The sequence below is a fragment of the Mollisia scopiformis genome, assembly GCF_001500285.1.
Source record: "Mollisia scopiformis unplaced genomic scaffold LY89scaffold_1, whole genome shotgun sequence".
Classification (NCBI taxonomy): domain Eukaryota; kingdom Fungi; phylum Ascomycota; class Leotiomycetes; order Helotiales; family Mollisiaceae; genus Mollisia; species Mollisia scopiformis.
Genome location: NW_017263581.1, coordinates 875,447 through 898,535, shown reverse-complemented (window position 1 = coordinate 898,535; position 23,089 = coordinate 875,447). Strand labels below are relative to the sequence as shown.

Here is a 23,089-nt window from a genome sequence, read left to right as displayed (position 1 = left end):
ATGCCAAATGCTGCTTCTAAGCGAGCTGTGGGTGCATGCGTTCTGGCCAAGCGCTTGTTCAGGCGGGATAATTCCTGTCAAATAGCCAGCAGATCCCAAGGTTCGTCCATCTGTCAATGTTACGCTGACATCTGTTATCCATGTTCAAGCAGGATCTGATAACAAGCATAGGCTGCTGCGTTCCCTTCGCAGATGTCGTCACTATGTTCTATAACAACCACGCCTTCGCCCGTGTCGCATGGTAATACTTCGTACGCATACACTTTCTGAGAATCATGTTCAAGAAATTCTTCTCCCAATCGACACCAGCGCAGCAGGTTGATCCATTCCGATATGAGCGTTTGCAGCCAGGTTCAATTCGACTTTTGAAGATTCTCACTCATGACACAGACCCCGATGTCGTGACATGCGAACTCGCTCATTTTGAGTTCCCCAACTGCCCACCTTATACGACACTCTCCTACACTTGGGGCTCACCTCGCCAAATTGCGAATATCACGGTCAATGGACGAGCTCTTAAGGTTCGCAAGAACTTGCTCGCCTTCTTAAGGCAGGCTGCGAGATCTAACGAGGACCCAGCTCGTCTGTTCTAGATTGATCAGATATGCATCTGTCAACAGGATACCGAAGAACGCAACGAGCAAGTTGCGCAGATGGGACGTATATACGAAGAGGCTGCCAACCCGATTATTTGGCTTGGTCAGGCGTCCGCTTCGAGGGGCAGTGACTGAGGCATGGAGGTAATACAGTTGGTTGCTCGATGGGCTCAAGATCAGAATGGTAGGAAAGAGGATCTCGGAGAAGAGACTCCTGACGACAAGGACTCACGGAAGGAGAAGACAGAAAAGGATCGCATACTCCTGACAAAAGCCCAAGCATACGCAGTGATACAATTGCTGGAGCGACCTTATTGGTCACGCTTATGGATTGTGCAAGAGATATCTCTTAGTAGAAAGATCGATGTTTGGTGTGGCAGCATGCGCGTCGACTTTGACGCAATGGCGACTTTTCTTAAATCAAATCCTCTCTACTTGCCAGCTGGCAAGAACCCAGATGTGGCTGTCCGTCTTCTCGAGCACGTTAATGAAGCTGCCGAAGCCATGTTCCACAATCATCAAATTAATGGTGACAGATCAGGCACTTATAGTGTGGTGACATCTGTGGCCTTCTTCGCAGATAACCAATGTCATGATCCGCGTGACAAGATTTACGGGCTGCTGGGCATCATTGGAGGCGAGCACAAGATCACCATAGACTATTCTAAATCAAATCTTGAGGTGTTTGTGGACGTGGTGAATTGGTGGTTGATGGATAAGTTGGAAGAACCGGATGATAATCGGGATGACGAAGGCAACCTCAGCAGCATACTGGATGCTGGTCAAAGCATGGGCGTGATTCGGCGCGGCAAACAAAGAGAGCGGATTACTCGATGGGTTGAAGAGCATCCTGATCAACCATTGTCTGTTGGTGACATGAAGGAGCTAATCTAGGTGGCTAATCCAGGATGAGGTAGATGCTCACAGCTCAGAATCATGAAGATCATAAGCCAATTAAGTGTACTACACTATATCCTGATCTCGCGATGATTCACTTCTCAAATTGCGCATTATGTCTAACGACTTTCTCTTAGAGGTACAAGGATAGGAAACGGGTCTGAAGTAGAGGATGAGAATGGATGAGACCTTGGCATTCTTACGGCTCGGGGTCGTTTCGCCAGGGGCTCACAAGTTCCACTTCCGATCTGCACCTTCCATCAGCTTTTCTGTAGCTCCACCATGATTTGAGAAGGTTGGGCTAGCTGCACCGGCTTGGCGGCGAGATCAGTGGCAGAACTATAGCCAGAACCATTACCGGAGTCAGAAATAGATTCAGAACCAAAGTCCAAGTCGGAGCTAGAGCCCTCGCTATCGGAGGAAGTGGGTGGTCTCTTCTACTTCTTAGCCGGCGGTTTGGATGAGTGAAGACGTCCGCGGCTTGAGACACTTGGGAGAGAAGTCTCAGCACGGCCATGGTTCAATGCTTGACGTTGGGCGTGACGTCGGGAGCCTAGATGGCTGACACGCCATCGTGTAGCCGCGAGAGGTAGCCCTGCGTGTGGGATGGAAGCGAATACCGGCGCGGAAGATGATGGTGGTGATACCGTAAGGTCTACGCGTCAGGCGATACGACGGTCGATCAAACCTATAGACGATCGATTGCCAATTCATGAAACGAGCGAATGATGTAGGAATAGAGGGTATGAGAAAAGAGGTTTCGGTGAGAAGAAGAATGATTGAGCCGCGATTGTCTTTCGAAGTCACACCTGCAGCCAGGGCACTTCAAGCATGGAGATTGAAGTGCGGCACGAAAATTATCCCCAAGATATGCACCTGGTCAACGCAGTAGATGTTTGATGAATGTATACTTCTGTCTCTTTAAGTTCCTTTGTTGTTCCATATCAAGGCCGGCTTTCATCACCTATTGATGTCAGGTAAATCTGTAGCTAGGGCCGAGGAATGGAATCACTTACTTGGATCCTCTTGCATAGAAAACTTGGTCAAGTACTGCACAGTACAACTCAAAACGACACACCCGGGATCCATTGCACATGACTAGTTTCCAGCGAAACTTGCCCTAGCTTATGACACACTGCATGACTCCTTCTGTCTTTATAATAGTATTACTTAAGAGCTTCATTGTTGGCTCTCTATGCAATGTATCAATCCAGAGAAAGCCTTTCAAAAGCTCAAGTATCTCGTCCCACGAATTCAAAATCAGGGCCCGTATAGTCTGGGCAAGTTGTAGCTCCATGTGGGGAACATCCAAGATCGATATCTCGGCGATGATAAGAAGCCAGAGTAAGGCTTTCAATTTGTCGTTAGATGACTCCTCATTTGCAATCGAAAACATGTGTAGACAAGCGGGAAAAGATGGACAGCTTAAAGATGCAGGAGCGCCAAACTGGGAACATAGTAGAGGAAGGATAGTTGCTGAGTAAGCTAACATCACAACTCGTAACAGTTCATGGGGCTCTTCCATGTCGTACTCCAAATTCAGGAGTCGATACTGAACTGAAATCATAACTTCCTGAAGAAGGTCAGGCTCAAGCTTTCGGCCTGTTTGAGCAGCAATATTTGCCGCTCTCGAAAATTCGTGAAGGTCAAACCATATGTTCACCATTATGGGATCCGGCTCAGAATCACTGACCAACAAGTGTATTGCAGTGGTTGGGGAAACTGGTAAGCTTCTTGGGAGATATGAATCCCATAATATGTTCTCGGCTACAAAGAAAAGGGGCTTTGAGCAAGTGGGCATAGCGTAGCTTAGATCAAGCCTAAGGCAGAGTAAGTGAAACGACAACTTGTAATGAGATATCTGGTCACTAACCTGCAGCACTTGATCTGAAGATATCTACATGATTTCAAGGAAGCCAGTCCACCACGTAAATTTAACACCTTGAAAAGACCGTGGTGATGCTTTCCTGCTGAAGCAGTATCGCCCGATACAACGGCAACCATAGCAAATGCAATGACGGTAGCGATTGTCACTTCAGCGGTCGCTCGATCGATTGTTGCCAAGTCTGTCTGCAAGAGACTAAGTGCCTTTGTCATGTGTGAAATAGTGCCTTGACCAATATGCTCGACTTTGTCAACAACGATATCAAAGTAAGACATAGCGACGAATAGCTGGTTGTGAACATACGTCTGGCTTTGACCAAGATGTTCAAACCAAAGAGATGCTTGGCGGTCGAAAAAATTGGTGGCCAGAATCTGGTTAGGATATGACCTATGTTCTAGGATAGGGAAGACTGGACACAGTCAGTACGTCAAATTGTCGTTAATCGTAAATATTAAACTTGCATTGGTAGAGTTTCTGACGCACATGGGGACCTGGTTCTTCTGCAAATTTGAAGAGACTCCACTCAGAAGCTACTTGTCTAGGGACGTAACTGGTGCAAGCTTGAACTTGCGATACTGGTCCTGGATCTTGGCATAGTCCGCCGGCGAATTGTCCATTGATCCAAGAATCTATGCATGGCTTCTTGGTAAGGTGTTTACGGCGTTTCCCACTGTTCTTGCCGCGCATGGCATAGCTCCGCGCATTTCTTCTTGAAGCTTGACCCGGCTGCTCCAGAGGTGTTGTGTTGATGAATGGGCGAGGACCTCTCTGAGCCATTGCTCATCCAGCCGCTTTGAGATACTCCTCCAAGCCCTGCAGGTTGGTGGAAATATGTCGAGGCATCAAGAACCAGGATGATAATGTGAGGATGGGCTTCATTGAAGCGAGCTGACATACTACTCCCGATCGGGTAATAAGTTAGATGTCTTGGCAAAGTGGATGTTCGGAAGCTTATGCCAAGACCTATCATTTATTTCTCGAATGGGATTTGACTACGGACGATTGGCCAATGATTTTTTGGGACTTCAGTATTGTGTCATTCTCGTCTCTTCTTCGAATTAATCGACCACCGCCCGGGAACTACATATATATTGGATCTTCTGGCTAACTTCGATATGTTGCACCTTCAGCTATCGTCTCTTCCTTTTGATTTTTCCATTGAAATGGCCTCCAAATCTTTGGAAATGTCTCCACAAAAACCTCCCTCCTTAGGATTCTTTCCCAAAATCGTTCGACAAGCGCCTGGGATAGACCTTTCTGGTCAAGTCGCTATTATTACTGGTGCCAACTCGGGTCTAGGTTTCCATAGTGCACGACATCTCCTGGCTCTCAACCTTTCGCATTTGATCCTTGCCGTTCGCTCCAAGAAGAATGGTGAAGAAGCTATGGGCAAGCTCCAAAAGGAATTCCCTTCAGCACGACTGGAAGTCTGGGAACTCGAAATGACGTCGTACGACTCTATCCAAGCGTTTGCTCGCCGAATTGAAACGGCCTTGAGCAGACTCGACATAATTATCCTCCTGGCCCACTCTAAACTGACTATCTGCGAGAGCACCGGACATGATGGCGACATCCAAGTCAATTACTTATCCACATTCTTATTGACGATTCTTATCCTCCAAGCACTGAAAAAGAAGCAGAAATCGCCAACATCGTCGCCACCTAGACTTACCATTGTGAGCTCGGGAACAGCATTAACAGCGAAATTGCCAAATCGAAACAAGAGACCTCTTCTTGCATCTTTCGATGATCCTTACATCCAACCATATGATACACTAGAGCGCTATGGAGCTTCCAAGTTGCTGGGTCATCTGTTCTTCGCCCGGCTATTGAAGTATCTCGATCCGGATGATGCAATCGTCAACCTCGTCCAACCAGGACTCGTGAAAGGTACCGGATTGTTTCGTGAAGCCCCTATAGCTCTGGGGGTTATTTTCTCGGTAATCAAAACATTCACTGCACTGTCAGTAGAGGATGGTGCGTGGTTGTATGTCGATGCCGCAGTGGTGAGGGGTAAAGAGTCGCATGGCCGCTTCTGCAGTGAGGGGAAGATTCAACCGTGAGCATTCTTCCTGCGAAAGCAACGCAACACTAACTTCTGTGCAGATTTGCCAGTCTTGTATACACCGCAGAAGGAGGACCGGTATTGGATGCTCTTTGGGAAGAGACAATGTCCGAGCTTGATTTTGCAGGAGTTCGCGAGATGCTACAAGGTTAACAATAGTATCTCGTGTTTGAAAATTACAATATAATAATTTACTTTTTATCGCATTGTTTTTAAATAAGAGTCGAGAAATAGGAACTTTTATTTCGATTCTTGTTGTAAAGAAAATCTAGTGTCAGTCCTAAGTAATTAGACATATCATAAGTCAAAAACCACGCCAATCTTGTTGCACGTGTGGTCTACGCGTAGTGGAAATCAGAATGGCAATATAACACTACCATATTAGAAAAATGCACTAGAAATTCGGAAAAGAATTAGATTTTGATGGGTTTGCTAAAGATTTAGCGAGTATGAATAAAGACTAGGCTGACCCGCCCATGAGGCAGTCCAGATTCGAATTTGAACTCGTATATCTAACATCGCCCCTGCAGCCAACTCCGTACACCACAACATAATCGGAAATAACTTAGTTCACTGCCTCTACTTACAACACATCTACATACCCACAGAACTCTGCTCAAAGCAAAATGAAGCTCTTCCAGACTGTCCTCGACTTTCTGCACAAATGCTTCCCTGCACACAAAAAAGCCAATGCAGAAGAATCAAAGCCTCTTCTACGAGATCAAGACCAGGGAAGACAGATGGTGCTCGCGAAGCGTAGGCTTATAACAGTGGTTGAATGCGAGCAAGACATCGAAATCGAAGCCTACCCACACGCTTCCAATAAATGGAGTTGGTCTACTTTACTTTGTCGAATCGTCATACCATGCGAGGAATGTTATCGCCGCTTGGTAGCCGAACGTATCCGTAAGAGAACCGAACTTGATCGCGAAAGAGGCCCGATGCCAGGAGACGTATATGTATCGCCGGAAACTGGATACGTAACCATATTCTACTCTCCGACCGAGATAGTCACATACCCACCACATCAAGTTTTAACAATCAGCATTCCAGCGCCACCACCAATCGTTATTCAGGTGCCAAGGAGATCGGGAAGACGTCACTGAGCTCTCATGATGAAGACTTGTCGATGAGCCAAGCTTGAGATGTGGTAGCTATAGGCGGACGGAGATAACATCACTCTCACGGACTTGCTCTAAAGACCTGTATAGTACCTAGATGAGAAAACCTCTACACAAGCTTCTCCAGCTAAGAATGAACCAGAGGTCTATATATTCAACCAGGTTCTAAAACCGGGGCAATTTCAAAGCTTGGATTGTGAGACCGTGATTCGAATATATATTGGCAAACCTAGGGTACGAATCCTCTTCACTGTTCTTCGCGGACCTTGAATAGCAATTGCACAAGATTGAGTTCTTTGATTCTGTTGTAAATAGAAGATATAAGAGTAGGAAAATGCAAATTTTACAGCAAAATTCATGAGACAGAAGAATCACAGAGGCGAAGTATATCATGACCAGACCGCTCGCTTGCATTCAATCTTAACGATTAAATATGCTTGACAGACCCCCGACAACGTTAAACACCGCAGCAGCAAAATCTAACACAGCGGTAGCCCTATTCCACCACTCCGTCCACCTTCCAGCAGCGACAACCGGCTCCACCCCCTCCACCCGAATTATGATGGGGGCCAACACGAGGCGGACCACCTAATCGCTTTGTTAACAACTATGCTTTATAGGAAGAATGTTTATGATGGAATGGACGTGGATTTGGTTGTGAATGTGTTGAGGTTCGAGTAAAGAGAACGAGAATTGAATATACATCTCATTCGGGCGAGGGGGCGGAACCAGCGTCGCTTGCTGGAGAGGAGTGGCTTCAGAGGGACTACCGCCGTATTGGATTTGCTGCTCGGTGTTGATGATTGTCGAGGGTCCGATACTACACAAGTCAGCGATGTCTACATCAATAGAAGCAGAAATCTTGCGCTCATGCATCAGGAAGTATACATACAGAATGCTGACAGGCACTTTGTGTGCTTCCATTATGTATGTTGTAAAGATAATCTGAACCAGATTAACAAAAGATATCATGACATGCGCATGCGGAGGGTCTGTAAGTGCTTACAATGGGGAGAGAGAAAGGGGGAAGGGGCGGAAGAGAGGGTAACGATAGTGGTAGTGGTAGTGATAGTATCGATATAGGTATTGATGGTATCGATATCGTAACGAATGTATGAGTATTGATGGTATCAATGCAAGTATTGATGATATCGACGTTGTAACGAATGTTATATAGATGATATCGATGTTGTAACGAATGTTGTATCGATACTTGGAAGAAGAAGAACTGATTCCACAAGAACTGCAGAAACATAGACAGCCATTGCTGGAGGGAAAGCATTACCCTCGTACCTCATCAGTCGTTGAGCCTCAACTTACATAGGCAGTGACGATTCAGGAGAAACGCACCGTGAAGTATTACTACAAAATACCTTGCCGCACACTTAAGGTCTATTGCGGGGATAAACGTACGTCGGGCGTAGCTCTCGGGAATCTCGATTATACCTGCATCAATAACCCCTCTGGAGCAATGGCCGAACTCCGCGAACGGGTACTAGGAACCATCGCAATTCGTTTGCATATAAGTAAAAGGCGAGATGAATCCTTCCTGAACTTTATGCTTGGATACGGCATGCGACGGAGCAAGAGTTTTTGTGCAGCAAGCCGCGAGACATGCTCTATGCACTTTTAGGTGTTAGTGAAAATATCCAAGAAGAGGACATACTTCCTGATTATAAAAAGCCGGTCACAGAGGTATTTGTAGACACATTGGAATTGTGCGAGCACACTGCGAGGACGGCTGCTGTACGGAATCTTGATATTGATTTTGCCCGACGATTAGCAAAGCAAATGGGGTTAGATGGTATGTTAGTACCACCGCTGTATGAGCAAGCTGTGAAAAGAGTGGATTTAGCATGGGGCTTAGACTGAATATAGTAAAAGTAATATCACTCAAGTCTCAAAGAACACCATATCGAAAATCTAAAGAAATCAACCAAGCCCTACATTTACAACACTAGCTCGACCTAACTTCTTGTTGGACATTCCGTAATTACAAACCAAATGTCAAGACTATGATGCCTTTTCATAGCTTTAAGGACTTGCCAAAACCCAAAGCTTCTATAATCTCCACGTCTCGCGAAACCGTCATGCTATGTGGAGCACATTCTCTCAGAAAACCCATCATTTCAGAAGCCCACCTTTCGTAACCTTCCGGTACTACTTCTCTGACACGCGAATCTGGCGATCTTTTGATGCCCCAATATACAAGGAGTTGGCCGAAGTACCTTATCTGAGATCAGCAGGTATCTCAACTTGCTTGTCTGAGACGAAACTTACTGACTGCAAGTGGCGAACTTCAGTGGCTGCAGGCTTGGCATGTCTCTGCATATGTCAGACGTATGTGGCCAATCCATGCCGGCAATTAAGCTGGAGTGGCACGCTTGAAGGTCATCGTCGCCTAGAGATGATGGGTTATGGAGTGCTTTGTATCTAGAAGGATGTTAATTCTCGGATTCAATCTGTATTCCAGCTTTGACCCAAGACATCAAATAGTATAAAATTTCTCTATATGTAGATAGTTATTCTGATTGTGATGTATGATGATGGATGGAAGGATTTGAGCCGAGTTTGAGAAACTGTAGAAAAAAGCTGGACACTCACAAGAATGGACGACCGAGGTGAAACTTCGCAACTTTATACCGAGTATATAATATTGCCGGTACGAAGGCGTGCATAGGTGTCTTAGGGACAGAGGGTGTTGCGCTCTCATCGATGCGGATGCTTTCAGGTAGACTGTCGCGCCACTGTTCAAGCTGATGATACAACTCAGAAACGAGCGATGTAGGTGGGAAGTTTTCTTCCGATGGGGCTGCAATAATCAGAACCTAAGTCCGTGATCAACATTGATCGTAATGAAGGAAGCTTACAGTAGAAGAACAGTGTCTGTCGAATACGACTCAATAGAATGCGATGAGCAACTTGCGCTAAGAAGTGGAACTGAAAGAATGTATCATTCTCAACTCTCTCAGCAGCGCGAGCGCCATGTCTGCCTCGGTGTGGAAATGGAGAGAACTTGGGAATCGGAACATCGTTTTCGAATTGTCGGAGACCGCTGTTAGGTAAGTTTAATTCTTGAATCAGGATTGTCTCAAACATCAGCGTTGTCCAAAAGACTCGACATTGCATGTCTGCTTCCCAATCACCGCGATCAGTTTGGTCACTGTTGTGAGTCAATTCATGCTTTCTGATATACAGACGTTCGTACCTCTTCAGCATGGTCAGGCAACAGACGCATGCTCTGCTGAACATTGCCCATCCGTCGGTGGGGCGAACGAGTTGCATCAGATAAATACTATCCTCTAGTCAGCCAGAATAAAATCTTGCCACGTAGTACTTACCCCGAAAGAAGATAGAATTGACAGCTCTGGAGGTCATTCTCGCAAAGCGAAGCGCCTATTCGTTTCCTAGCTTCATTGAAGAAACTCAACCCCGGATACTCCTCGCCAATGATGCCAACCCATTCCGGACTTTCAAATGATATCTCGGTTGCGTTAGATTGCCTCCCATGACCTGCAGGTAATGGGAACCCCCCTTCCTGATATCCCTTGACGGACATACATCCAAGCGCAAGAACGTTGAGAACCACACAGCTATACATATCATGTCCAAATCCACCACGGAGAATCGTGGGAAGGGTGTCGTAGATATATGCGTCTTGATCAAGCAATGGTGACATGAGATTGAAAGTAGCAAAATACACCTCAGACAGAGCGGTGATGATAGAATAGGGCAACTTGTCCAACCACGCATCTCCCACTCCCAGGGGATATGGATTGGTTGCCATTGTCAATTTGTCTCTCTCCATTTCGAGATCTGACGCGTATTCTTTTTGCAGGGATGAAAGTAAAGAGGGTACAGCAGTCGTAATTTGCGTATTAATGGCAGGCCAAAATAGTACATGATGCTGACTGAACGAGATAGCTGTTCTGGATGCTGAGGCTGGAGTCTCGAGTACGTCAATATCCTGGTTGAGATCGTCCATGGAGGACAACGCCGGCCTGAGCCTTGATTCAGATGGTGAGTGAGCAACTGCGGCTTTGCTATTGTCTGTCGAGAGAAGAAGATTGGTATCGACGACATCTTCTGTTCTAGGTGAAGTCTGGAATGCCAAACTCGAAGTGATACCTGAAACTTGCTGCGACAGGCTTTCAAGTCTTGTTTCGACTCTTCTCAGGCCATTCATGAGCATTGCTGAAGAAATTTCTTTCCTATTCGCTTTTAGCCAAAGTTTAGAAGGGGCTAAGGATTCCAATACTTTGTAGCTTTTCGCTCCTTGTATTGGCATTCGATTCCAAGACTTTGGCACAATCCACAAGGCTTACCCTCATCACAGCGGGTTTTCTTTGCACGGCATGCTTCACACGCCTAACACTACTTAGAAAGAGACGCTAATGACATAAGGTTCACGAACTTGTAGCGCAATGAAGGTCCTAGAGCTCGATGATTTAGTCCCGTTGTCCTCTGCAGCAGCAGATGGGTGGTCAACAGAGTTGTCGAAAGGAGAGGACCCAATTTCAAGTCCCTCGTTTCTTGCAAATCCAAACGCTTCCCGAAAGTTGCGTTTGTTCATATTGACACATTCTTTCAAGACTGAGAACAATTGTTGATGGATATTTGAGTTCGCTTTAAGGAGTGCAGCACACTAGCATGCCCCACTTCCCGTTACCCCGCACAGACCAGAACCATGCCATGCCTGGCTGGGATACTGCTGGACATTCAAATGCCTGTATTTATCACATATTGCATGTCGTCTACGCTAAATATCTAAATGCCAATTATCTTCAAACCTGTTACATTCTAACTTAGCCACTTTTCGTCCCTCTTGATACTCGAACAATGCGCTACTTGTTCGGTATCATTTCATGATGTCCACAACCGCCTTGTAAGTTTAAAGACAACTTTTCATTCCCATATGAAACATTATATCTTTGGTTTTGGTAGAGGATATCCTCCTAGACTTTCGAATAAGGCTCCCGCCCTCGCACTCGACTCACTAACATCCTCTCCTAGCCACATGGATAGCAACTGTGTCCTCGGGATTTCAATCTCTTTCATTACTGAGCCGAAGGCCTTCATCATTAACTTCGTGTTCATCAAAAGCGCAGGTGCTCTTACCAAGATACAAGCGCCTTTGTATTTCAAATCCGTAGCTGTCTGTGCGAAGGCCCAGGCTACATCTTGCACACTATTTGCTGGTAATCCAGATTCTTTCCACGATTGAGAATAGCTGCTCGTAATATACGTTGGCGTGAAGAAAGGTGCTACACCATTGACCCGTACTCCATGCCTATTCGCATTTCGTTGCGATGATCGGAGGAGACCCGTCACTCCGTGCTTGGATGAAACATATGACACGACACCTGTGCCTCCAAAATAACCAGAAGTAGAACTAATTAGAACAACAGAGCCCTTCGATCCATCTGCGAAGGATGGCTGATTCTTTCGCATATAGTATATCGCAAGCCGTAGAGCTATCAAGACGTCAGCACCTCGCATGGTTCCCTGAGTAGGCAATAACTTACTATTCATGGTTCCTTTCAAGTTCACATCTATGACTCTATATGACTCTTTTGGTTCTTTCAAGTCTCCATTCTCGTCTTCCTCAAACTCGTAGTAGGGCTTGCTTTCCATCATTCCAGCATTGGCAACCACGAGCTCCACACTACCAAAAAGTGACACTGTCTGATTAAACAATGAAACCATGCTTTGCCAAGTCAAAATATCCGTCGGAATGAACACGACTCTTGATGACAATGATGAAATTAGTGTCTCTGCCGCAGTTTTGGTACTCAGAAGGTCTGCAATCACGACATTTGCGCCATGAGAATGAAAAAGCCTGACTACTTCAGCAACAATGCCATTTGCACCGCCTGTAATAATGGCTGTTTTTGACTTCAGGACATGGAAGACAGAAGGATTGCGCTCGATTGCTGCCATAATGACATCCAGGGCCACAGCTCTCGACTCTCTCAACTGTCGGCCTACTTCGAGATCATTTAAGAGAGAAACACCTTCGGTCGCCAGATCTGTTCAGCGGCACACGCCAGAAGTGCGGGGAAATGTCGTGCAACCCCATAATCTACCAGCGGAATGCTCCCGCTCGAGGCAAGTAGTTGCTACTCTACATGCAAGTTACCGTTGCACGAGATACTCACATGAGAACATCTTGTCGCTCTCGCTGCTCCCACCCGCCGGTGAGTGTCAAAATGTGTGGAGCCGCGAACTTCGGGGAGACTTGCTTGCCTCCGCCCCACTTGGTGGCGTGTCCTGGAGCCGTAAGCGAATACCTAAGCGATTTAAAAAGGGGCAAGAGTGGGATCAAGAGTTTGTCAACACCGACTGGCGGTGGTCACATCTTTGCGTTTCCAACAAGGTTTCCCTGCCTCAAAAAAGCTCGCTGAAGAGAAGCTTACGTCATCAGACTTGAGGGTCTGATGGGTTGTGACTCGTAATACCGGCTGGTGAATTTTGTGGAGAGCTGGCTTATTCACCAAATGAGATAGCCTATTACTCATGACTAAATTTGACTCCCCCACTCCCGAGTCATAGAAGCTTCTTCTAGAGTCACAAGCTTCGGTCTTTTTGAACGTCTATACACCTAATTCTCAGATCGGAAGACAGCATCTTTTGACATCAGCAAGATGGGATCCATACCAAAATACGAAGCACCAACTAGGGACGATGCATTCAAGCTTTTCCAGAATATCGAGAATAAATTTCCTGGAAAGACTTTGGGGGATGATAAATGGTATCTTGTAGCAGTGAGTGAATACCACGAAACAGAGTTTTATCGTACTGACGATTCCGTTCCAGGTCGCAGCACTCGTCGGCAGCACAGAGCCTGAACACGTTGCCTCCGTCTATCAATACCTGATCTCGAAACCTGGGTTCACCACTTCGGAGTCACGACAACTCTTGGTGAGGCGGATACGAGAAGCTCTTGTCAAATGCGTTTCAATCATCGGTGTCTGTAAACCACTGGAAGCAATTTTCGCCGTCGCCAAGCTCGAAAGGCCTGAAGATAGGGACTATTCATTCTCAAGGTGAATCACCTATATTTCAATGGCAGTGATGAATATAGGAGCTAACAACTGAAAGACAGCACTGGAAGTCTGGCCTAGAAAATCATGAACGTGGGGTGGGTTGGCTACAGGCGATATACAAGGGTAATATCAAGAAAATAGGAGATTCACTCGCGGCACACAAAGACTTCTGTAAGTATTCCAAGACTCCACAATCATTCAAGCTTCAATTTCGTGAGCTCACTATTATTTCAAAAATAGTTTGGATTAGCGAAGAGATCACTTACGGGTTGTATCTCTCCGATCACACAATACTCGGACCTATCGAGACGGAGCTCGTGGTTCTCGCAGGTATCATGATTCAGAATTTACCACTTGAGACAGCTTGGCATTTGCGAGGAACGAGACGGGTTGGGGTGTCCTCAGAAGATGTCGAATGCATTCAACAATGCGTGAGTAGGGTGCTATCATGTTCACAGTGCCTGTAATGCTGACTTGATGCGGATTCAGATCGAGATGGTGGCCGAATTTTGCAGGCTGAGTCTTCATAGAGTACCTAGGGTCGCAGATATTGAGCACGAGGTGTAGATCGAGCAAGTCATATGCATGGATAGGTTATTAAGCCTGGCTTTAAAAACGAAAACACGAAACGTGATCATCTCAAGAAGCTCCCATCCATCCAATATCTCTATTGTTGATGAATGTCACGTACGCACACTATTGTTCATTATAAGAATGTGCAAAACCTTGAATTGCTCTAGATATGCAATCATGCTACAAAGGACATTGGCAGATCATGATGTCCCAGTCGAGCTCGTGATCCCACCATCAATAACCAGCTTTTGACCTGTAATGTACTTCGCCGAGTCGCTGACCAGGAAAAGTGCCGCATTAGCTACATCGAATGCATCTCCCATCCTCCCCATCGGCGCATTATGATTCGTGATCCTTTTGAAAACCTCCCTATCAGCTTCTGATTCGCTCTGTCCCAACACCTCAACAAGAGGCGTATACATCAAGCCTGGTACTATCGAGTTCAACCGAACACCCTTCTTGGCATACATCACAGCAGTGACTTTCGTAAACTGTAGGACCGCAGCTTTTGCAGCAGCATACGCTACTTGCGGCTTGCCAAGGTATCTCATTCCAGCAATACTCGCATTATTGATGATAGACCCTGAGCCTTGCTTCTCCATTATCGGCAGGACAGCGTGACACGCCAGGTATACACTTTTCAGATTGAGATCAATCTGCTTGTCCCACACTTCTTCAGACATACTCGCTGGATCTCCAGGTGCAGTCATACCAACACTGTTGATCAAAATGTCGATTCTGCCGTACTTCGACATTGCTGCATCCACGGCTCTTTGGACTTCGGACGCAGAAGTAACATCTGCTGTGGTGACATCGCAGATTCCACCTTCCGCCCGTACTCGAGAAGCTGTGAATTCAGCAGCGGCGAGATTGTAGTCGACACCAAATACCCTCACTCCATTCTGGCAGAGGACGCGAGTGATGGCAGCTCCATTGCCCCAAGATTTGGACGAGAGAGAGCCGCTCTGGCCAACACCCATGACGAGGGCGATCTTGCCGTTTAAGTCAGGATATATAGCTGCGGCCATTTTTGGGAAAGGGTATGGTAGTTGGAACAAAAAGCTTGAAGTGGCGCCACAGAAAAACGATCGCAGAGTAGACGTCGAGACATTTTGAAAGCAGAACAAGATCGATAGGTATTTGTACAGGGTGGACGCAGTGCAAATCTTTGGAAACACGGAGGGAAGATCAAGAACTTTGAACTTGAGAGATAGTGAAGGTAGTGGAGAAACTCGCCATCCCGAAAAGATGAGCTTGCTCCGCATATGAGATTTGGAGAGATCATGTACCCCGCGATGGTGGCAGCGCATGAGTCAAGCGAGAAATCCGGAGCATTGCTAGACTCCCCGTGAAAAGCACAGTCGCCACTCATTGCCGCGTTCCAGACTTCCAGGATTTCTCGAACATCGCAAAAATATGAAGACCATTCAAGTGATGGGTGAGACACAATTGGAGGAATGGTGCCGCACAATCAAGTTAGGGCAAGCTTTTCAAAGATCTCTATCGCTTTTTCACATCGACATGGCCCGGAAAGAGCTCGATGCGCAGGGTAGCCCAACATGCTGCTGTACGCCACATGGATTCAAATTCTGGGGTGTGGGGAATGTTTGCGGGGAAGAGATTGCTAGATTTAGAAGCATAAAGCCCTTGTGTTTCTCGTTAGGTCCATCTCGAGATCAGCACAAGCCTTCATTTTCTGTTCTGTTGTGCTTCTTTCTGAAAACAACTCTCAAGATTCATCTTCGTTTTCTCAGAATATCTAGCCTCAACCATGGCTACTCTTCAAGACGAAAAAGTAGAGGACGTCTGTCACTTGGAACAGACTGAGACTTTCGTCATTGATCCAGTCGAGGAGAAGAAGGTGTTGAGAAAGATCGATCTTTATCTCATGCCCTCCATCTTTATTCTTTACCTCTTCTCTTTCATTGTCAGTATTGATGACATTCTACTCGAGAGATGACAATTACTAACTTTTGTTCTAGGATCGTTCCAATATTGGACTCGCCAAGGTCGCTGGCATGCAGAAAGACTTGCATCTTAATTCAAATGAATACTACCTCGCAGTTATCATGTGGGTTATTGGATATGCAGGTGCTGCAGTACCTTCAAAGTTCGTTCTTTCTATTCTTGCACGATAGTTGTAGCTGATCACAAACAGCATGATCCTCTCTCGTGTCCGACCTTCGTACTACATACCAGTGATTATGTTTGCATGGGGCGCAATCGCTGCTGGTCTTGCTGGAGTGAAGACAGGCACTCAGCTTCTTGTTCTTCGATTCTTCCTAGGAGTCTTTGAAGCCGGCTTCAATGTGAGACTCCATCCTATACTTGTCATTATCATGCTAACTCTGTCGACTAAGCCTTCCGTCCTCTTTATGATTAGTATCTGGTATCGAAGACACGAGCAGTATGCCTTTCTTTCAGCTCGACATTAAACAAACGCTGAAATGAGTCAGATCTAAACGTTTCATGATATTCCTAAGTGCTGGAATCTTATCTGGAGCATTCGGCGGGGTCTTTGCAGGAGCCATCACGTCCAGATTGGACGGCGCACATGGTATCCCAGGCTGGCGTTGGTTCTTCCTCGTTGAAGGTGTTGCGACTGTAGGAGCATCACTCATTGTGCATTGGTTTCTGCTGGATTACCCCTCAACCAGTAAGCAATTGACGCCTGCGCAACGCGAAATTGCTTCCCGCAGGCTCTTCCTGGACGGCATCACGCATCAAAAGACCGAGGGTGGCGATCTTTCAGCTATCGGACATGCTTTTGTCAAGGTTATCCTCAATTGGAGGATTTGGATGCTCTGCCCTGCATACATGACGATCATAGGTGCGCTGGCAATATCGAACTTTTACCCTACACTGGTAGAAGGACTAGGTTATACATCGACCAATGCTCAGTAAGTCTCGTTGTGAAGTAAGACGAATGGCCTCTGACTATGACCAGATATATGACTGCACCACTTTATCTCGTGGCCTTGGTCATAGCTATACCTGCGTCTTGGTACGCAGACAGGAATCCTCACCTGCGCGGCTACCTATTAAACTTCACCCTCATCCTTCTCGGTGGTTTATTCTCCGAACTTACAGCTGGCATTCTCGACTTCAAGGCTCGATACATTTTCTTGTGCTTGATCAATTCTGCCATCTGGACTGGTAATTGTCTCGGCCTCTCTTTCACCAGCACTGCACTAGGAGGATGTGACACCGAGGTCAGGGCTATTGCTCTTCCGTTGATCAACGGGTGCGGAGGTTTGGCTCAGCTCTACGGAAGCGCTCTTTTTCCGGCTGAAGAGGCACCGCGATATCTGATTGGATTTTCTGTTTTCGCTGCTTGTTTTGTGGTTGGTGGGATGATATATCTCGCTGCTGTCTTCCTGTTTAAAAATTTCCCCTTTGTACGCTCATCTACGCTGGAGAACGACGAGTAGAGATAAAGCAACATAGTACTGATTACTATTATATATACACATTGTCACGCCATTCGTAGTTTTGATCGTGTGATATAATGGAGATCTATTCACATGTGTAGTATCTCTAGTGAAGGAGAACACGAGAAACAACACAGACAAGATTGAACGAGGGTAACAAAGTGGCAGCAGCAAAAAACTCCATGGCCTGAAGGAGATGCAAAATTTTACTCAGATATGTACAACCGCAGACATTTTGCAGACTAATTATGAATGTGTTGGCATAGACACATCCGCTGCTTTCGAAATGGCATCCTCGCTCTTCCACAAACTAGTGACAGTCTTCAATTGCGTATAGAATTGCAATCCAGGCTTTCCATAGAAGTAACTGGCTCCACCACCTGCAATACTCTTCTTGTTACCCGTAAATGAGAACATAGGAAGCGGGACAGGTATGGGAACGTTGATTCCTACTTGACCTGCCTCGATATTCTTTTGGAATGCAGCAGCCGTTGCTCCGGATTTGGTAAAGATGGCAACTCCGTTGCCATATTCGTTGGCGTTGATTAAATCAACTGCCTCATCGAGGGAGTCGACGTTTAAGCAGACTAGGACGGGGCCAAAGATTTCTTCTTTGTAGCATTTCATATGCGGCTTAACGTTCGCGATAATGGTTGGTCCGACCCAGTTGCCATTCGGGTACTTTTCTGGCTTATAACCACGGCCGTCCAAGAGGATGGTAGCACCATCTTCCTCAGCGCTGGCAATAAGACTTTCAATTCTCTCCTTGCTTTGAGGGGAGATGACTGGTCCTAGATCAGCACCTTCTTCGAATCCGCCGTTCACCTTAAGTGACTTTGCGGACTCTGCAAGCTCATGGAGCCATTCTTTGGTTTCTCCAACCATGACGAGCGTGCTGAGAGCCATGCATCGCTGACCGGCAGCGCCAAAGGCAGCACCGACAATGGAATTGAGCGCATGTTGCTTGTTGGCATCTGGAAGGACCGCAGCATGGTTCTTGGCACCAAGATTGGCTTGTACTCGCTTTCCATTTGCTGAGCCGCGGGCGAAGATGTACTCTCCTGCTCGATTGCTGCCGACGAAGCTAATAGCTTTGATGGCAGGCTCGTCAATGATAAAGTCGACAGTCTTGGCAGCACCGTGGACAATATTCAGAACTCCTGGGGGAAAGCCGGCCTTCTCGGCGATCTCGGCAAGGATCATTGCTGCTCCAGGATCACGTTCCGAGGGCTTTAGGATGAGACAGTTTCCAGTGGCAGTTGCAATTGGGATGGACCATAGAGGAATCATAGCAGGGAAGTCTGTTATCTTGTTAGCACAATAATAGTTACAGACAAACACGACCTACTGAATGGGCAAATAGCAGCTACGACACCCAATGGCTCTCTGTAGCTGCGAGTTTCCATATCCTTGGCAACCTCCAATACTTCGCCCATCATTTGCTGAGGGATATTGCATGAACCTTCAGCCACTTGTAGACCACGGAGAACATCGCCCTTAGCATCTTGAAACGTATCAGCCTCTCATCCTAAAGGTTGGTATCTGCAGACCCACCAGCAAATGTTTTGCCCTGCTCCAGTGTGATGCTTGCTGCTAATCGATCCCAATTCTCCCTCACCAATTGTGTAAACTTGAACATAATCTGCTGTCTCGCCATAACGCTTGTAGCCTTCCATGCTGGGAATGCCTTCTGGGCACTTTCTACTGCGGCTTTGAGCCTGGAAGAACAGAAAGTCAGCCACGACAGGACACCGAAGAAGGAATAGAGACGGTAAGAATTCAACTTCACTCACTCTGCATCAGTGCTTTGAGGAACTCTTGTGACCAGATTGTTGGTCGCAGGGTCGTGCAATTCGATGAATTGAGTAGCTTCTGACGCCACGAAATTGTTGTCAATGAAGTATGGCGTATCTTGGACATCTTGTATCTTCTCGTGTGTGGTTGGATAATTCTTGGAATCGAAAGCTAGAGCTGTGGCAGGCTTCAGATGCTGGGCTGTGGCATGCAGTCTGCGAGCTGCTATTTTGGAGTGTTCGCTCGAGGGAGCCATTCTGAAAGCTGGTACTGAGCGCGTTGATCGTACTGCAGCAGCAGGAATGCTTCGTGAGAGGACACGACGCATCTTCAAAGGTGCGAAAGAGAAAAGGGCGTGGGAATGGGAGAATTGATCCTCATGTTTTGAAAAACGGTCAGAGGGACGAGATTACAGAGCTTGGAGCTTAAGCCGAGAGCAAGGTGGGGTAAAGTACCTATGAAGCGTAGCGAAATCGGTACAAGCAAGGGTGGGGTGAAAGTTGACCCAGGGCAGCTCTATCATACGATTAGGAAGGTCCATCCTGAAGAGAAGTCTCTTGCGAAGCTATTCTCAAGTTGTCTTGTCGCCTCAATTGGGATTGCAAGTAATTCAAGATATATACGGAAGAGAGGTACTGTCAAATCATCCCTTTTGCAAGTCCAGGATGCAAATGCCGAGGCACTCAAATCTGGGGGTGCTTCACCGATAATGTTGAGGGGCAAAGCCAACTACCATCATTTCATGGAGTCTTAAAGCCTAATGAATAGAATATATGGATCCCTATGGAGAATCAAGGCCTCTGTACTGTGCCATCAGAATTATATAGAAGTCACGTGGTATCAACCCAATTGACCAATTGGGGCCGGTGAACAAAATGGGCCATACCATTAGATATGATTGCCACATAGCAGTAATTTTGTCCTGCTTTTTAACCCTCCGAAGCTACCACGAGATCCGATGTTGAGGGAAGCTTACCTAGGTAATGATAGGTTGCCCCGTAGATATCTGAGATTCAAAGACGATCAAGAAAACTATCAAGTCTTGCTGTTTTGGGTAGTTTTGTTTGCACTGTAAGGTGCGCGGGTTTCGTGGAGGGAAATGCAGTGGAAGGGGAATTCGACGTCTGAGATGGATGTTAGTGGGTGCGCATTGAATATTGGGATGAGGAGTGGATGAGAGTTAGGAGCAGGGTCTTACTTGAAGTGACAGCAGATACCATGTCATGCTTCTTCTTCTTCCTAAGTAAGATAGGCGAGTGGCTCTGCGAGCCCAGTCAATGGCAGCCCGAAAGAGCCGACTGTATCGAAGCAACATAAGGCATTGATCTTGACATCTTGCCAGCCTGCACATGGTCAGAATAGGAAAAGGCAAAGCATGATTGACCAAGTAACTTACAGTCATATCCTTCCATCAATCTGGCGGCAACACTCTCGTCCAAGATCGTAGCATTATCGCATGCCTTATAGAGACGATGGAATAATGCTTCATCGCCATCCTTTGGTAAGCCGATCATGTCGATCAGCATTGCTAGATAGCGTGCTGCCCACGCCCCTGAGAATGTAAGATAGTGGATGTATAGAGAATGGCGAGGTAGACATACCACGAGAGTATCCACTTACAATAATTCTGTCACCAGCAATGTAGTGCCTCGAGATGTTTCCTATTTCCCGTAAGCAGATGACGAGGGGTAGGTGATTCGTACTGAAAGCGGTAATGACATTCTGCAAGGTTCCCCAACTGCCAACACCTGGAGATCGTCAGCAATGGGAACAAGAATGGATACATATGGAATGGTAACTTACCTCCTACGATCCAGTCTACCCAATTGACATCTGATCCAACACCATTGACTGGTATCTCGAAGACGTTCTCATGCTCGGAGATTAGTCTGACAAACTCCGATACCACGGTTTTACGAGAGCTCAAGACTCCAACTACCCATGTACCTATTCGTACGTTAGTCGAACATTAATCTTCTATGCGAAGATATCGTACCATTGAAAGAGGCGACCAGGAGCCTGGCTTAGCGTGAAGGCGGACGTGTTGGGTTGGACTGGGTTGTGGCGGTGGTGAGAGGAATGTTAGACATGGTGAAGACGAAGACGAATATAAATGAAACAGATCGAAGATGGCGTGAGGTTATTGAGAGGCACGTTCATAAAGTGCAAGCACAGACAAAAATTCGTTGGCGAGGAGAGGAGAGGAGAGGAGGGGATACTTGTAGAAATGAGCTGACTTTCGAGAGAATTTGCTGTTATATAGGCCCAAAGAATGAATCATCAGTCACCACTTGGGCAGCGCTGCAAGGAACCATCGTCAGCAGCCTCATTTCGATATCTTGTTTCATGCACTGGATCTAGTCGAAACTGATGAATCACAGCAAAACACGGAGGAAGAGGAAAGAGGAAAGAGGACAGAAGGGAGGGAAGAGGAGAGAAGAGAGGAAAGAGGACACGACCAAAAAGAGGCAACTTCGAGAGACCACATAAAAGGTATTATCCTGTCTGATTTCTGAATATTTCTACTTCCCGCTCATCGCATCACGCTTGTTTCCTCTTTCCTCTTCCCTCCCCTGCTTACAATCACAGCCCAAACCCATACGCGTCCTCGGCGTCACTTGGTGCACTTGCCTTCTCATCGCCATGGCAAAGCCGGACGTGGGAGATGACACGTATATCGTCGTTGGAGCTGGTGTCTTGGAACCTCTGTTGCGCTCCACTTGATCCAGAAATATCCGTCCGCAAAGGTGACCCTCATTGATCGGACCCCCTTCCCCTCGCAGGTCGGAGCATCATGGGACTGGAAAAAAGTCGTCCGCGCCGATTATGCCAATCTCCTGTATATGGAACTTGCTTTGGAGGCCATGGAACTATGGAGATCCGATCCATTATACAAACCCTTCTATCGCGAGAGTGGACTCGTGTGGGTTGACAACAAAGGATTCCCACAGGACATCATCGACAGTTACAAGAAGTTAAACTCAACTGCCAAATCTCGCTTGATCAAGGCCGAGGAAGCCAAGGGTCTCTGGGATGGCATCCATGCCGACGCGGATTATGAAGGTGCCGGTGATATGTTGCTCAATGAGAGTAGTGGTTGGGCCGAAGCCAGTGCAGCCCTCACCAAGACTATCGAGCATGCTGTCGAGGCTGGTGTGCAATACGTCGGCGGTGACGTTGAAGCAGTTGTGTTCGACGACCAAGGAGCAAGCACTGGAGTTCGGACCACGAAAGGCGATGTATTGTCGGCATCCCATATCATCCTCGCCACGGGAGCAACGACTGCAAAATTAATCGCAGATAGTGTGCCAAAGCGACCTGAGATGCAAGTCGCTGGGCGAGTTGTCGCTGCTGCTATCTGCACTGCTATGACGATCTTGAGTGACGAAGAAGCTGAGTCTTCGTTCACGAGTTAGTCGACACATTAGGTGAGTAGATGAGATATGTGTACAGGCAGAGTCTCAGAGTGGGAAATTAACAAATTCAACAGGAGGCAGCATACCCCCAAATTCCGAGAAGCAGCTGAAGTTCTACCGAGATGTGAAATCCTTTTTTTCGGTTTTTTTTTTCTTCTTCAAAACTTGAGCAAAGAGACAACATAGAAATCATTGAACCAGATATCAAATATAGGGATACTACTTCACCGCCACCCAAGAAGCCTCCCAACTCTCCTTCGCCACC

The 23,089-nt window shown here is 46.7% G+C and overlaps 13 protein-coding genes across 13 annotated transcripts; 7 read left to right on the top strand and 6 right to left on the bottom strand.

The window, feature by feature from the left end:
- Positions 1-95: 95 nt before the first annotated feature.
- LY89DRAFT_8982 (uncharacterized protein) lies at positions 96-850 on the top strand. Its single transcript, XM_018223505.1, has one exon. The coding sequence runs from the start codon at positions 276-278 to the stop codon at positions 591-593; it is 318 nt and encodes a 105-aa protein (XP_018078371.1). The 5' UTR covers positions 96-275; the 3' UTR covers positions 594-850.
- LY89DRAFT_727064 (uncharacterized protein) lies at positions 735-1,490 on the top strand (the record flags this gene model as incomplete). The annotated part of the gene is made up of 1 exon (XM_018219118.1): positions 735-1,490. The coding sequence occupies one exon, from the start codon at positions 735-737 to the stop codon at positions 1,488-1,490; it is 756 nt and encodes a 251-aa protein (XP_018078370.1).
- A 1,028-nt stretch (positions 1,491-2,518) lies between these two features.
- LY89DRAFT_776211 (uncharacterized protein) lies at positions 2,519-4,191 on the bottom strand. The gene is made up of 3 exons (XM_018222022.1): positions 3,840-4,191; positions 3,367-3,787; positions 2,519-3,313 (listed from the first exon to the last, which is right to left on the bottom strand). Exons 1-3 carry the CDS (start codon positions 4,153-4,155, stop codon positions 2,614-2,616), a joined length of 1,437 nt encoding a protein of 478 aa, XP_018078369.1. The 5' UTR covers positions 4,156-4,191; the 3' UTR covers positions 2,519-2,613.
- Positions 4,192-4,562: 371 nt separating this feature from the next.
- Positions 4,563-5,596, top strand: LY89DRAFT_727062 (putative short-chain dehydrogenase/reductase family protein; the record flags this gene model as incomplete). Its single annotated transcript, XM_018219117.1, has 2 exons — positions 4,563-5,437; positions 5,485-5,596. 2 exons carry the CDS (start codon positions 4,563-4,565, stop codon positions 5,594-5,596), a joined length of 987 nt encoding a protein of 328 aa, XP_018078368.1.
- Positions 5,597-6,069: 473 nt separating this feature from the next.
- On the top strand, positions 6,070-6,549 carry LY89DRAFT_662789 (uncharacterized protein; the record flags this gene model as incomplete). Its single annotated transcript, XM_018212669.1, has 1 exon — positions 6,070-6,549. The coding sequence occupies one exon, from the start codon at positions 6,070-6,072 to the stop codon at positions 6,547-6,549; it is 480 nt and encodes a 159-aa protein (XP_018078367.1).
- A 1,975-nt stretch (positions 6,550-8,524) lies between these two features.
- On the bottom strand, positions 8,525-11,149 carry LY89DRAFT_604322 (C6 finger domain protein). The gene is made up of 8 exons (XM_018210352.1): positions 10,979-11,149; positions 10,823-10,932; positions 9,906-10,775; positions 9,773-9,859; positions 9,435-9,727; positions 9,169-9,376; positions 8,845-8,997; positions 8,525-8,792 (listed from the first exon to the last, which is right to left on the bottom strand). The coding sequence occupies exons 1-8, from the start codon at positions 11,135-11,137 to the stop codon at positions 8,591-8,593; spliced, it is 2,082 nt and encodes a 693-aa protein (XP_018078366.1). The 5' UTR covers positions 11,138-11,149; the 3' UTR covers positions 8,525-8,590.
- Positions 11,150-11,430: 281 nt separating this feature from the next.
- LY89DRAFT_8940 (NAD(P)-binding protein) lies at positions 11,431-12,598 on the bottom strand. Its single transcript, XM_018223497.1, has 2 exons — positions 12,090-12,598; positions 11,431-12,038 (listed from the first exon to the last, which is right to left on the bottom strand). Exons 1-2 carry the CDS (start codon positions 12,502-12,504, stop codon positions 11,488-11,490), a joined length of 966 nt encoding a protein of 321 aa, XP_018078365.1. The 5' UTR covers positions 12,505-12,598; the 3' UTR covers positions 11,431-11,487.
- Positions 12,599-12,775: 177 nt separating this feature from the next.
- LY89DRAFT_604316 (uncharacterized protein) lies at positions 12,776-14,371 on the top strand. The gene is made up of 5 exons (XM_018210351.1): positions 12,776-13,328; positions 13,381-13,610; positions 13,666-13,781; positions 13,851-14,041; positions 14,100-14,371. The coding sequence occupies exons 1-5, from the start codon at positions 13,209-13,211 to the stop codon at positions 14,175-14,177; spliced, it is 735 nt and encodes a 244-aa protein (XP_018078364.1). The 5' UTR covers positions 12,776-13,208; the 3' UTR covers positions 14,178-14,371.
- A 12-nt stretch (positions 14,372-14,383) lies between these two features.
- On the bottom strand, positions 14,384-15,418 carry LY89DRAFT_633788 (putative short chain type dehydrogenase; the record flags this gene model as incomplete). The annotated part of the gene is made up of 1 exon (XM_018211359.1): positions 14,384-15,418. The coding sequence occupies exon 1, from the start codon at positions 15,209-15,211 to the stop codon at positions 14,384-14,386; it is 828 nt and encodes a 275-aa protein (XP_018078363.1). The 5' UTR covers positions 15,212-15,418.
- A 536-nt stretch (positions 15,419-15,954) lies between these two features.
- LY89DRAFT_633785 (MFS general substrate transporter) lies at positions 15,955-17,614 on the top strand (the record flags this gene model as incomplete). The annotated part of the gene is made up of 6 exons (XM_018211358.1): positions 15,955-16,110; positions 16,166-16,293; positions 16,342-16,492; positions 16,544-16,590; positions 16,640-17,083; positions 17,131-17,614. The coding sequence occupies 6 exons, from the start codon at positions 15,955-15,957 to the stop codon at positions 17,612-17,614; spliced, it is 1,410 nt and encodes a 469-aa protein (XP_018078362.1).
- A 246-nt stretch (positions 17,615-17,860) lies between these two features.
- Positions 17,861-19,736, bottom strand: LY89DRAFT_727056 (Methylmalonate-semialdehyde dehydrogenase; the record flags this gene model as incomplete). The annotated part of the gene is made up of 4 exons (XM_018219116.1): positions 17,861-18,915; positions 18,963-19,118; positions 19,169-19,332; positions 19,408-19,736. 4 exons carry the CDS (start codon positions 19,734-19,736, stop codon positions 17,861-17,863), a joined length of 1,704 nt encoding a protein of 567 aa, XP_018078361.1.
- A 911-nt stretch (positions 19,737-20,647) lies between these two features.
- Positions 20,648-21,498, bottom strand: LY89DRAFT_727055 (uncharacterized protein; the record flags this gene model as incomplete). Its single annotated transcript, XM_018219115.1, has 5 exons — positions 20,648-20,751; positions 20,805-20,960; positions 21,010-21,156; positions 21,212-21,355; positions 21,450-21,498. The coding sequence occupies 5 exons, from the start codon at positions 21,496-21,498 to the stop codon at positions 20,648-20,650; spliced, it is 600 nt and encodes a 199-aa protein (XP_018078360.1).
- Positions 21,499-21,680: 182 nt separating this feature from the next.
- Positions 21,681-22,824, top strand: LY89DRAFT_692838 (FAD/NAD(P)-binding domain-containing protein; the record flags this gene model as incomplete). Its single annotated transcript, XM_018216599.1, has 2 exons — positions 21,681-21,724; positions 22,098-22,824. The coding sequence occupies 2 exons, from the start codon at positions 21,681-21,683 to the stop codon at positions 22,822-22,824; spliced, it is 771 nt and encodes a 256-aa protein (XP_018078359.1).
- Between the last annotated feature and the right edge of the window lie 265 nt (positions 22,825-23,089).